The sequence below is a fragment of the Natator depressus genome, chromosome 7, assembly GCF_965152275.1.
Source record: "Natator depressus isolate rNatDep1 chromosome 7, rNatDep2.hap1, whole genome shotgun sequence".
Lineage (NCBI taxonomy): Eukaryota > Metazoa > Chordata > Testudines > Cheloniidae > Natator > Natator depressus.
Genome location: NC_134240.1, coordinates 41,415,619 through 41,430,392, shown reverse-complemented (window position 1 = coordinate 41,430,392; position 14,774 = coordinate 41,415,619). Strand labels below are relative to the sequence as shown.

At 38.9% G+C, this 14,774-nt stretch overlaps 1 protein-coding gene across 7 annotated transcripts in view; it reads right to left on the bottom strand.

The window, feature by feature from the left end:
- PFKFB4 (6-phosphofructo-2-kinase/fructose-2,6-biphosphatase 4) overlaps positions 1-14,774 on the bottom strand; it is a 91,296-nt gene that overhangs the window by 37,791 nt on the left and 38,731 nt on the right. For 3 of the 7 annotated variants that reach the window (XM_074958223.1, XM_074958227.1, XM_074958224.1), the window contains exons 1-2: positions 12,884-13,221; positions 1,203-1,319 (exon numbers count right to left, since the gene is read on the bottom strand). In XM_074958223.1, the coding sequence (XP_074814324.1) occupies positions 1,203-1,319; positions 12,884-12,986 (220 nt within the window). In that variant the 5' untranslated portion in view covers positions 12,987-13,221. Of the gene's footprint in view, positions 1-1,202; positions 1,320-12,343; positions 12,372-12,883; positions 13,223-14,774 lie in introns of those variants that run through there. The other 4 variants (XM_074958226.1, XM_074958222.1, XM_074958228.1 and 1 more) reach the window with 4 other exon arrangements.

Here is a 14,774-nt window from a genome sequence, read left to right as displayed (position 1 = left end):
ATATTTTGGAAATATTATATATACACCCAATTGTTCCACAAGAACACTGAGCATCTATCAACTACCAATAAGCTACATGCATCTCCATAATCATCTACCCAATGCAAATAATGTTAGAGATTTATAACATTATAAATAATTATTTTAAAAGCCCAATCCTAAACTTAATAGGAAGGTTCTGACAAAGTCAAATGGCAGTCTAAATACATCCCAGAACACATTTTCCATATTTCATTTTTTTTCCTTCAAAAGCAGTTAAGAAATGGAGTGTCTGATCTCAATATATGCAGTCAGAAGTTTAACCTTTCACATTGGCTATGCTGTCTACCTGCGTTACAGGTAGATATCTACAGTATTCATATCGCCCCCATTACTGTAGTAATGTACTGAGTCTTCACACTTAGTAATGGGTTGGTTAAGTCTTCCAAACTTTAGATGTTTAAAAGAAAAGGAGTACTTGTGGCACCTTAGAGACTAACCAATTTATTTGAGCATAAGCTTTCGTGAGCTACAGCTCACTTCATCTGAAAGCTTATGCTCAAATAAATTGGTTAGTCTCTAAGGTGCCACAAGTACTCCTTTTCTTTTTGCGAATACAGACTAACACGGCTGCTACTCTGAAACCTTTAGATGTTAGGCATCTCTAAAGATTCAGAGTCCCTACCCCCTCCACAAATAAACTACTACTTTTTTTTTTTTTTTTTTACTTTGTGCCTTAATCAGGGCTCTCTAAGTGCTTTACCAACATTACCCAGTGAGCAACAATGAGATAGATACTATTACATCCATTTTATGTAATAAAGATAAAGAGTAGCATAGAGAATTTCAGAGATTTGCTCAAAGGTCACATAGGAAGGCAATGGTGAAGTTAGCAACTGATTCCAGGAGTTCTAACTCAGACCCCATACCTCCAATAAACAAGATCTCTTCTCAGATACCAAAACAAGTTAGTCAACTGTAAAAGTGAATACATGGAAGATAAATGCAGAGAGTTCATTCAGGAATCAGTCTAGAAAAAGGTAAAAACTGATCAGACAAGACAGCTGATATACAGAATGAAATTTAAATGGAATAAAGAAAGTAAGTATAAACTGACTGAAGGACATTGACAAGAGTTTAAGAAGAAACAACAGGGAAATATATTAAAAAAAGCTAACAGTCCCAAAAGAAACCTTGTGATGTAAACGAAAGCAGAACAGAACCTTTTGTAGGCACTCCAATCCAGTTTAAGTAGCGCGTCAGTTTCTTGGAGATGTATGTTTTCCCTCTGGCTGGGAGGCCCACCATGACAATCAGTGTAGGACAATTAGTCATACAGACTGAAAGAAAGAAAGAAAAAGAAATGTTTACAATTAACATGATGCCAAACAAAGGCTCAAGTAACAGCAGGCAATTATGGAGTGTAAGCCCCTAAGGAAGTGGCTGGTCAGACAGGTCTGCACTCAGTGGTTATTCCATTACAGCATTCCACATTCAAAGTTTTCCCTAACAAATGCAATGCAATGCAACTGGACTGTGTTCTAATTTGTGCACGGCTTTAGCAGAGCGATTCAGTGGAAGCAGTGCATCTCTGGACATTTATCAGTGTTATGTGGACAACGAACAATAAACTTACACATCTGCATTCATATTAAAAAACAACAGGCATAAATATATATGTTATGATGCCTTCTACTTCAGTTCTGCACTTACACTGAAAGGACACAGATGTTTCTCTCATTTTTAAAACTTTCAAATTTGTAATGTCTTCTTAAAATGCAAGATTTCAGCCCTATGAATCATCCCCTTTTCTGTTTTTCAAGTGGAGATGAAACAAACATGACTGCTGCTGTTTAATACATCATGGAGTTCCCTATCATACCAAAACAGCACTCTCTTGTTCTTTCCAAACACTATTGATGTCACAACAGCTCTAGAAACAGTGCTTGTGTTAACTACTGTTGTCCAGCCAGCAGAGGGTAAGATGATAAAACATCATCACTACAATTCTCAAAATACATGCTTAAAATTAGACAATTTCATGAAATTATACTTTAAAACAAGTTAAATTTGGGGTTTGAAAACCTTGGCAGTATTCCTTTCAAAGGGCAAGTGTTTCAAATACTTTCAGTGGTAAAACAGTATGGATTCAACTACCTTCCTTGATTCCATCATGGCTATAAATGAAATTTTATAGTACAAGGCTGCCTAAAAAGAAAGAACATATGTAAAGAGTCCAGAGCCTTTTTAACAATAAAAAACAAACAGGCTAAAAAAATAGATAGTGTTTTTTTCCAACTTAATTCACAGGTATATGGTAACCCATCAGACATTAATTTCCTTTCTCTATAGAAAAAAACAATTTACTTAAAAAAAATATTCATTAGCACCCAGATGGAAACAAATATATTTATTCAGAGAGTAAATCACAGCATTACAATGAAAGGCAAAGGCCACATGACAGTCCCTTGTGCAGCACTGTCTTAATGTGTCTCTAAGTTTCAGCTAAAAGAAGCTGTTTTCTTTTCTCCAAGAACTGGCTTTTATAATTCCTCTGGAACCACCCTTTCTTTCAATTATCTTAACATGTAAAAACAGATTAGCATATGAGTAAAATATTTTAAAAATGGCAAAATTCTCCACTTTTTCCTGAAATGCCACAGGTAAATGCCACACACAAACCTTAACTGTGTAGATTTGTCATTATAATACTGTATCAAGCAAAGCAAACTATTTTTCCAGGAAAATGGATGACTCAGAATACAATCTACAAGGAGTTTAAATTTCTATGTCATTCTAAGACTCCAGAAAGACACAGGTAAAAACTTGTGCAGCTACCAAACCAAGCAGTACTCTGTGTATAGGCTCTGAAGTTCTTGTCAAGCCAGGACCACAATGTCTTCTGATACATTTTTCCTCTCTCTCAATTCCGCGAACTGTAATTCCAAATAGCAAGGAGGGAGGGATACAGGAAGTTTGTGAAATGGAAAAAGTACAAGTATTTATTCTCGTCAGCTTTTCTCACAAGTTCCCTGAAAATTCCAAGATATGAGACATCATTGCCAGGAAAAATCGAAGTGACCCAAGAATGTCCAAGAGATGTATCATGATTTACATCTTGCAGATTTCATTTGAAATATCCAACTCGAATTTTGAACAGTTATCCAGAGAAAGCACTGGAATACAAGTTGTAGAAACGGACAATAAGCAATTGATTTGTATGCAGCTGATGTGCTGAGAAAGCTCAAAGTGCTCGTTCGCTCAGTATACTCTATATGGGGCCTGTGTAAACCAAAAAGATTTTTTATTTTCTGAACAGAATTTCCAGACTTTAACATGTCATGTACGGCTAACATATATGACTTCAAAATTATTCTTACAATAAATTCTGACATTTGCCTAGGGCGAGCAATCCAAATTCAACCTTCTTCTCACAGCAGTCAACTCACAGAACAATGCCATATTGCAAGTTACGATGGACACCACTTTCCATATTGCTGAACTAGCACAGATTCCTATGGCACATCTACACAAGCACATGCATGCCAAGCTAGGGTGTAAATCAACAGTGCTCCAGCACACTGTGCACTCTCCATGGGAACCCTGCTGAAGCACACTTGGGAACTTCTAGTGCACATTAGCAGGGTACCTAAGGGCAGTTAGTGCACAGCATGCTGGAACGCTGTACATTTAATCCCAGCTTGCCACACAGCAAGTGCTCATGTAAATATGCCTCTCGTCTTCATGTTGCAGACCTATGGACTGTTCAGAACCATGTAGCACTATTACCTCTTTTAAGACAATGTAATTCATTGACAAACATATGAATTGCCATTCTGATTAGACCAATGGCCCACATAATTCAGTGTCCCATCACAGACTAGTGCTAGATGCTGTAGAAGAAGCTGTGCTTAAGACTAAGAATAACTCCCACAAGTATAATTTCATGAGGCTCCCTTTATTAGGAACCTACGTTCCTACTGTTTAACATATTCACCAAATCTGCTCTAATCACTATGGGCACAATTATTTGGATATGCCACCTTTACTATCAGAAAGCCAAGGGAATAATTTGCTGATCCCAATTACAACAGCAGCTCTGATTCCCACTCTCACTAAATACTTCAGTTATAAATGCCCAGTTGGTTGGGGGGATGCCTTCCATCTACAAAGAGATTGTTACCAATAAGTAACAGCTACTACATATGCAGGGGAAGAGGAACAAAGCTAAATTCAGCCTTAGCCTTTAAGGCACTACAATCTCCAGTACTATGTATTTACGTAACTCGACAGTCCTGCAACTAATACTGTAACTAACCTTAGAGGAAATACTATATTACACTTGAAGTATTTCAGTAGTAAGGTAGCTTGAAGACTGATGTGCCCTCAGCAAGCACTAATCAACTGGAAAGTTTAAACTTATGAAGTTCAGACATTTGAGTTTAGCAGGAACAAATAAAGATTTTTTTACTTTTTCTCCCTGCAACAATCACCTAACCAAAAAAACGGGTACACTGATTTTTCTCATTAGTTTCCAGGGGGGGAAAAAAAGTCATGTTTGGCTAAGACCAAGTATTAAATGTCAGAAAAAATGGGAGAACTTTTTGGGAAGTTTCAAATATATAGAAAAAGGAGATAACAGAGATTTTCACATAATCTTAACTATAGCTTTCTCTCCTGACAAAGAACAACACATGTACAGAAACATTCCTGTATGTGTTCATTTAGTTCATAGCATGGAAAGTGCCAGTGTCCCAAGGGCTAAGGTGATGCAGCTTAAGAAATTCCACCATGCCAATGTAAACTGCTGAAAAATGTAAACCCTTTCAAAAAAAATAACTGAAACTTCCCTGTTTTCACATCCTCTGATGAACAATGCCATTTAGTACTGGAAGCTGAGCTTTGTTCCCTTCTCTGTTTCCTGACAACTAGATGAGATCTTCCCCCGTCGGCTTTAATGTCTTTCAATTTAATTAAGAGACAAGAAATAAAAATTTGATCTAATTAGTCTAGATGGCTTGTGCTCTTTAATTATCAGTGCACCCAATGAAAAGGAGGGAGGAAAGAGGGATAGGAAAAGGATAACACTGTTGTAAACCCTCAAACTATAAAATTAAGTTTACAACACAAAATGTTTAAAGAGAAAATTGTAATACTACCACTAAAACATAGTGCGAGCTTTACTTTAATACTACGGCAGTGATTAGCGGAATTGCCACCAATGCATTTAGGGTATGCAGGGTCTACAATAATTCTTGCTTCCCAAAGGAAAAAAAAAAATACTTCAAGAGTATTCTTAGTAGAAACTGACATTTCAAAAACACTATAATACCTTACTATATTCACTACCATACAGAATGACAAAAGGAATCTGGACTGCTACAATCCAGTACTTGATGACTGTATTGCGTACTTTACTCAGTCTTGTTTTAGAAATATATGTAATGCATGCAAGCAAATAAGATTTTTTTTTAACCAAATAGTCACAAACTTATAAAAGTAACCACACCAAGAAAGTTATTGTGTATTCTCCCTGTCAAATCATTTTCCGATTACCCAGCAGAAACTGTCATATGGCCACAAGTTATAACACAATTGGGAAAAACATATATAGTTTGTTATCCTGATGAAAATGTGACCATGTGAAAAAGCACTGTTTGTACCAACCTGGCACTCCATAACAAATATTTGGTTTTAGATTCCATACGAATTTTGGAAAAGGAAAAGAAATAGGTTCCCCATAGTAAAGTTAGGATTGTCTAGTAGCCTTTTAAAAGCAATAGTGAGCATAAAGGAGTTAAAATTATTCACTTCTGAAGACTGAGGAAAACCAAGTGATGTTTTTATTTCCTCCTACTTGCACTATTTCACAATAGATGTGCACATGCTGCGTCAATGTTTTAAAATCAGACCGGAATATTTAACAAGTGATCTTGTGAAACTTATGTCTTACCTTATTTTTAAGTTTACATACTACCTAAAAATTACGTTTCACTTATGAGTGAAAATGTCTCTTTCATTCCACATACTTAAAACTGACGAATCATTTCTATTTGGTTCTTAAATCAACTTTTATGGTCAGCAGAAGTATTAGGGTATCTATCACCCAAAGCACGTTGAAAACAACAAGAACCTTTCCATTAACTTCAATAGGCTTTGTATCAAGCCCTCCTTAGTCTCTGAAATTAAAGCAGTATTTAGGTCTTAGATAGGCGCACACCATCCTCTCTGACTAGAATACACAACAGAGGGTTGAAAATGTTTGGGAGGGGGTAAGATGGTTCTATATTTTGTGTCCCATCCTATGTCCTGTCAAATTTAATTATTTTTGTTTCAGCGTTTTGCAAACGCATGTTGATCTTGAAGACAAAGAAGAGCGCAGCAGTAACCCTGGCCTGATTCTCCTCCAACAACAGATAACAGCTACATCTCTTAGAAAGTGCTTAGAAAAGCAATTCAAAACTAGTAGTGCCCTACAGGTTGGAAGATGAGCCGGTGTTGCAGCAAATTTTATAAAACTGTACGTACACAAGTTGAAGCAGCATCCATTTATGTTAATTCTGCCAAGCATTTCTAATGTATACTTTGTCTTTGAAGCCATCCAGTTTGAACGGTAGAGTTACACTATGCTGCTCCTTCTCCTACTTTGCTCCCTCTCCCTTACCTATAGCAGCTTCCCCACCCCCAATTCTTTCCAGTCATCACAGATACAAACCTATGATGCACAGCCTGACAACTTCACTCAGCCCCATCTGTCTCTCCGATTGTCACCTTCTCTCCTCCCACCTTTCCCCTCCCGTTTGTCTCCAGAATTCTTGTGTGTGCTGTCTACTCCTGCTGCCAAGGCGGATTTCCCCTCCTATTTAGCTTCTGCCCTTTTCATTCCAACAAAAGTATCTTGACCAAGGAGACTAACAAAATAGTGAGGGGATGGAGCACTGCTCTGCCCTTGTTCTAGATCCATATGCAGTCTTTACATGGATGATTGTGGTCATCCTCCTTTATGCCTCTGGTTCTCCCCTTCCTTTTTTGATCTACTTGCTTTACTGTTTTACGCTCCTTATCTGTGGAAGCCTCTCAGGGTTCATTTGTGTGTTCTCTCCCTTTCACATCAAGTTCGATTACCACCTCCATGTGGGTGATTCCTAATTTACCTCTGCTCTCAACCTGATCTTACATTTCCAACTCTTTGTCAGATATCTATCTCCTGGACATCCCAAACGCAATATATGCAATATGGAGCATCCTTGCTCACAATTCCTCTCCACAGCATCTCTTTTCTGCCAGCATTGACTAATCCAGTACCCTCCTAGAAACAGCCCTGTAATCTTGGTATGATTTTCAACACACCCATTCATATTCCTATTCTTCTCAAATCCTGTTGCTTTTCCCTGTAAGACATCAGGGTCCGTCTCATCATCCCTATCCCCAGTGCTAAACAGCTCATCTAAAGTCACTAGATTTATGGTTTATTACAACAATCTGTAACTCAGTAACCATCCCTTTTTGTCTTATGACTACAGGAGTGTTAACGGGCCACTTCACCTTGAACTGTCCCTTAGAGTATGTGCTAACTAACTACTTATGCTAAACTATCTGTTCAATCTTGTATTTAGCTGTGACACTCTCAGTACCTTTCCCAGACCTGAAAAAGAGCTCTGTGTAACTCTAAAGCTTGTCTCTCTCACCAGCAGAAGTTGGTCCAATAAAGAAGATTACCTCACTTACCTTGCCTCATCTATAGCTTGGTCATCTAACATTTTATTACTGTAACCTTCCCTTCTCTGAGCTATCTGCCTTTCACTACTTTCTTTTCCCTCCTCTAACCTATCCAAAATACTGTTGTAGTCATCTTCTTCTACAGCTGCTCTACCCACCAGCATCCCCTTCTCCCCATTTAAAGTCCCTTCATGGTATTATACAGATAACTGTATATAAAGGCCCTACAAGCTCTTAAAGTAAGCTCTCCAGGGCAGTGACCATGTCTGTCTTTACGTTTTTGAAAGTGACCTACTTTTACAGTGCTATATGAATCTCAAATAAAAAAAAAAGTTACTCAACTTGTCAAATTCTGTCGTTATGAATAACTGATGTATACAGTTCCAGGAAAAACAGCTCCAGGAAAATCTAATTTTTAATTGCAGGAAATGTGGCCTTTATTTTTCAACTTTGTTCTATAACCTTCCCTCTCCCCACAAAGAAGTATTTAGCTTTAGTATATTTTACTGTTCTCAATTAAATCTCAGGCTTGGATTTGATTCCTAGATGCACAGAACTTAAAGCAACCTGACAGCTGAACCTGAAAGTAGCTTTGATCTAGACCAATTATAGACATACCCAGTTGCACCCAAATAACCAATTACAGAATGCTTTCAAGACAGACTACTGTAAAAATTAAGTGGGGATGTAAATAAAATTGACACTTAGTTGACTTTTAGTGAGTTTTATTCCCTTACTTCAGCTAGTGTCATTTTGAACAATTTATTTTCACTTTACCTTAGTGAAGTCAACACACTTTTTAAAAGCCCTGTATTTTCACACCAAGCTGTCTCAGATAGTACTTCGTTGTGCTTTTTACTAGTCCAAAATTATACAGATTTTTATTCCTGTTGGATTATCATGCTCAAGGCAAAATCTAAAAAGATTAGTGTTTCATGTGTTCTAATTTCTAATTGTCTACTGAGATACCTAATATGGTTTCTTCCAACCCAGATAAGATGACTAAAAGGTAACTGCATCCCTGGGATCCACTACCTATTATCCAGTCTCAATGTTAAAGAAAGTCCAATTAACCACAGGTATGCCATCGGAAGAGACAAGCTATTTTAGAAATGTATCAGGAAAGAAACAGAAAGACAAGGAAAAGATAAACAGAAAATAATAAAAGTAATTTAAAGGGACATTATCAAGACAAAAGAACTAAATCCTTACCTCTTAACTGCCACTTTAGATTAATTAAATTGAACATACTTTTAAAAAAAGTTTCCTTTCACCATTTATCTTGATTTCTCTTTTTGCATTCTAAATAGCTTAGCCAATACCACCACACTGTTTGTAACCTTGATGTTAATCATCAGGTTTTGACACCCCTTCTCTGAATCATTTACTAACAAAGCCATGTGCCAACCATGCTGGTGTACCCACAACAGCCTCACTACTTACCCCCTATGCATAATGAGTGTATTCTATAAAAATCTGGAGAGGGATCCCATCCACACACACAGCAATACATACACTGTGTGAGCACAAAAAGTTGGGAGGAAGGACGATTGGGCAGTTACACAGATATAGTTATAGTGTCCTGCCTACACCATAAAACACCTGATTTACAGCCTGTTTCTAGGAAAACAAAACCTGTTTCTGTCAAAGATGGTGGGACACATGTAACACTCAGCATTATGGTTCCTAACAGAGTATCAACAATGTTGCATGGAGACATAGATTACATTTAGACTCAGCTAAATCACTTACTAGTTTCAGACTCAGTTAAAAATCTGTAACGCAGACCTGGGCTAAAATAAACTAGTTAGTTTAATTTTCTGGTTCTGTGCCCCAGCACAGCATTAGCTTGGAGGTTACAACAATTAAAGGAGTGAAAGTTTTCATTGCAAACATACACTTTTTAAAATTAATGTAAACATTTATATGCATAATTAGGATTTATAAATACTTATTTTTAAAAATAAAACCTTAACTTACATCAGTTAAAAAAGTTAAAAAAAGAATACTGTAACAAACATATCAAAGGTGAAAAAAAAGTAGGCCAATCTGGAAAGATGTACGTGAGCAGAAGAAAATATTTTAAGAATTCAAATTTATTTCTACATTATTTAATGCTCTGTTGAAAACACTTCTCCATTTACATAGGCCTTGCCTGTGGAAGAGTTACAGAACTTTACCAAGAAACAGGACAGTCTAATAACAGTTAAAAGTAAGCTGGTTACTTGTTATTTATAACCATCAGAAGCCACTTATTTTTGTTTGAGAAGATTCATGCAGATCATCAGTTCACAGATTTCTAATACACATTGCATACATAAAATTTTAGTTTCTTCAGGCCTTCTTTTTAAGAAGCACTTTAACTGTCTAAAAGCTGCCACTCTAACAAATTATCATTTGTTGAAAACAGATATAAGTTTGGCTAAAGTAACTGTGTAAAGTCTTCCACAGTGTTTTTTGCAGTAGCAACTGATATTTAAGTACTTTTGCATTTTTTCCATATTCTGTTGCTCTTACACAATTTTTTTTAATTGAGTGATTTATTTCATACTCAAAAATTAGTTTCATAGTCTATCTGATAAATCAATCTTTAGGAGCATTTTTTTAATGGATGGATCAAAGTGATACTTTAGATCATGTAAACATGATTGTGGATATTTGCCTTACAAGTCCACAATAACTGCAGTCCATCCACGACTGAATTCAGTACTATTGAAACCACTTGGCCCAATAAGGTTGTCATGACTTAAGCTTGGTAGGGTTTTAATTAAACGGAGATAAAAGTTTGTGTGATGAAACCTCTTACAAAATTGACTACAACGTTACAAAACTTGAAACCGTAAGTCCTAATGCCCAATAACTCGGTTGGCTAGACCTCAAAAAAAAATCTATTAAGTGATGTAACAGATGGCCTAGTTAAACATTTCATTTTAAAAAATTAACTAACTTAGAATCATCTAAAAGCACATGTAAAACATGTAGTTAAACTCCTTAGGCCAGATTTAGCTTTGGCCCAATGAAGTGCAACTCCATTAACTTCATAGAATCAGATCTGCTTATACCAGGTCTGAGTTCAGCCCACTGTTTTAAGACATGTTGCAGTTAAAACAAACAAATGAAAAAAACCCTATCAGGTGAAAATGTATACATTTTTTATTTAACAGATCTGTTTTTGATGCAAATACCCCACGCAGCCTTAACTACAGCTTTGTAAAAAGAGATGCATCCTGTGCTGAGCTAGAAATGATTTATGATATGGCAATACAAAGAGTAAGTTAAACAGAAAGGAACTAGAAGGGAAACCAAAAAGATTTACTGCAGTCCAGCAAAAAGTGGAAAGTTTCACATGAGAGGAAGGTCCTTTTACCATTTATGTTCCTGTCTCAGGGTTATTGAGATCCACTAGTCACTATAAGAAAATTAATTTTCTTAACACCTTAACTTTACTTGGCTAATATGAAGTAAAAGAGACCAACACCACTGAAGTGCCTTTCCAGCCAGCATTCATTTACAGTATTTTTGGGAGAGACACCTCAGAGGGTTTTTTGTATGTTTTAAATACAAACTATTTAGATCTGGCCTATATTATTAAAACTACCACATTGTAACATGGTAGTACCGTGTATGGTTCAATCTTTCAAGGGTAGATGGAACCAAACCAAATTTTAATTGAGTTACCAAGTCATGCTACAGAAGACATGTGAAGTTCAAATTTACAGCAAGGTTCTAGAATGCAGTTTGTCACATCTACACAAGATCAACAAAAAGAAAAGGAGTACTTGTGGCACCTTAGAGACTAACCAATTTATTTGAGCATGAGCTTTCGTGAGCTACAGCTCACTTCATCGGATGAACTCCACTTCTACAGTACACTTCATCGTACTCCTTTTCTTTTTGCGAATACAGACTAACACGGCTGTTACTCTGAAACAAGATCAACAGTTGACAAGGACTATCATGTTGTAACCAAGTCCCAAAACTCACTAGTTTTTCTAGTATAGATGGGACCTTAATGCAAGCTGGAGAATTCCAAAGCCAACCAAATGTTCTTAAAATGTAAAAGGTGCGAGACACCTCTGTCATTCAGATTTAATTACTGATTCTATAAGCGCTAGCATAGCAAAAAGTGCAAAGTATAAGAGGCTCTAAGCAACTCAGAGAGGGCTTTACTCAAAGGGAAAGTTGTATTTCCCTTCAGACTCCAGATTTCTACCTCAAGCCCCACAACTTCACCTCAAGGAAATATCCATACCACAAAACAGAGAGAACTTCCAGATGAATCACCTTATGCTTCCTAAAAGAAGAAAAATTACAGGAATCAGAGATTTTTCTCCATTTCTCAACATGCCAAGTGTAGCTTACAATAAGAAACTTGACCATGCCATGCTGCCCCTCACCATTAAAATTATACACACACACCCCCCACAGCTCTTGCAACATCTCTCAGTCCATACATCTTAACTCCTTCTCTGCCTCCACTGCCAAATCCCTTGCCCAACACAACCCCTGTGTTGTCCCCCTTCCCCAGGCACCTAACCCACGCTAGCCCTGTGCCCCAAATATTCACCCCAACAACTCATGCACTCCTCCCCCAATCTCATCTTCGGGGCAGGTCTTGTTCTGCCACCCAATTCCACCACCTCACCTCTTCTATGCATCTTCCCCATCCAATTTCTTCACCAAGTCCTTTGCATCTCCCATGGCCCACGAATCCCATCTCCATCTATTACCACCTCACCTGCACTGCCCCAACTCCAGATTTGCTCAAGATACTGTTGTCCCCTCCCCCCCGATTTGTCCCCTAAAATGACCTCCTCCACTGTCTCCTATGTCTTGAGTCACATCTTGCAGTGTCTCCCTCTATTTTCCCCCCAAAAAACATGCACTTCTCCCCCAAGGTCTCTCAGTCCCTGTTACCCTAAATCCTGTACTGCTAGATATTATATTTTACACACTCACACCCCCCTTAGGTAAGTGGTTCCCTTTCCTGCCTTTCTGCTGCATACAACCTGCACTATCTCCCCCCAACTCTATCCTGCTGGCCCAATCCCCTATGCATCTGCTAAACCCGTGATCCCTTTGTGTCTCCTGCTCAGCTCCCCCAACCCCTTTCTTTCTCCTGTTCCTAATTATAACGCAGCTCGCCAACTTCCCCTTGCAGATCCTGCCCCCCCCGAGTGCTCACCCCCGCGCTGGGCGCTGTGCTTGGCCGGGAGCCCGTTGTTGTAGGGCTCCCAGATCTTCTGCAGCGGGTTCTGCGTGAGCTCCCGGGCCGGCGACGCCGCCATCCTCGCAGGGGGCCCCGATCCGCCAGCAGCGGTAGCGGCGGTTGCCGGGGAAAAGCCGGGCGCTCTGCAGCGGCAGCGGGCGGGGTATAGCTGCAGCTCCGCCTCCTCGGCCCACCGAGGCCCGGAACAAGGAGCCGGGTAGGGACTGAGCAGACGCGCCCCCAGCGCTGGACTCGAACAGTGCAGGGGAGGCGAGGGGGCACCGTACCACCACACGCCGCCCCGGAGCCTTGCACCAGGGAGGAGCGGCTAGCTCCGAAACCCCCACGAGCCAGGGCTACCCACCAACGCACACGAGGCGGAGGGGCGGGGAGGGGGGCTAGAAGCACCCTGCTGCCCTTCAGTTCGCATGTGTCGGGGAGAGAGGGGAGGCCGAGAGGAACTAGAGTTCTTTGTTGCGGCACTTACAATGGTTCCAAGCGAGCAGCGAATATTTTGAGGCCAAAATTCAAACCCTCTCAGAAATGATCTTTAATGCATCATTGGGTCAAATGAACAAACAAACCAACTAACCCTGTTGCTCAATCTACAGAAACGTCAATATCTTTTGCAATCCTTTTGCTGCTTACTACTTCCTATGGGTGTGCTAAAAATCACTTATTTTAGTTAACCACCCAAATAAATAAATACTTAAAAAAAAGACAGACTGTACAGGGATCTCTAATTTTACTTCAGGTCTACAGGCTGACAGTGTCTACACTACATTCATGTAGTCAACTCAGTGCAGTTTTCCATAATATAAGGAAGCCTTGAGAAATTGTTGGAGCTTAAATTGTACAACACCTAAACTGTTGGCTGAATTTGGGATGACAGGATCCCCTATTATGCTATATAAATTTGACCAGAGTGTGTCTATATATACTGCTATATACATTTCTGCAGTTTGCAGGGGAAACTCTCTGCAAAGGTTTCCAAGGCAGGTACTCCACACTTTCTGAATAATCAAGCTTCGTAAACGTGTCCCAAACTGGACATCCAAAAATGGAGGCACTGCAAACCTCTAGTCCCTTTTAAAAAATTAGGCAACAATTTTAAAAAAAAATATATCTGTTTTTTTATAGCTTGGGTAAGGGAGGAGCAAGCACTTATTCCAGGGCTAGTCAAGAGCTAATTCTCCACACTTTTTTACATTGATTACTCTGGTGAGGATACAAGTCTGTTAGCCTTTCGTGCTTGCGCCTATTATGGAAAATGAGCCAGGTTTGAACCTCTATTCCAAAACATGCCTTCTCTGCAATGAGCTACCCCTGCACCGTAAATGACCTTTACTGATGGCATAAAGAGGGACAAGTCTTATTTGATTCCTGACGCACAGGGAGATGCCAACCACACTCAGCTCAGTTCTGGAGCACAGTTTGGCCTGTCTATATCAACTGCCAAAGATTGTTTGGCCATAGTTATATCAGATATGGCTCCCCCTTAAAGAGTCAAAATGCTTATTTTTGAGGATCTCCACAGCTTCTTTTCAAACCTCACAAAAAAGGATTCAACATGACCCCTTTAGCAACTGGGATTTATTCTAAGATAAAATGGCTAATTTAAAAAAATATTTGCACACACGTTTCCGTTTGCTTCTGAGGGGGTAATAGATTTCAATTACACTACATATGAAATTTGATTCTAGGCAGGAGGCTTTTGTTACAGTTTAATGCTCCTTATTACTCCATTATCACAGCCTCATGCTGTCCTGAGGCTGACCTGGGCTGAAGAGGCAATAAATAGAATACATTTTTATGTAGCATCTTTCATCAAAACCTCCCTCTCCCTCACACAAACCACCCAACGGAA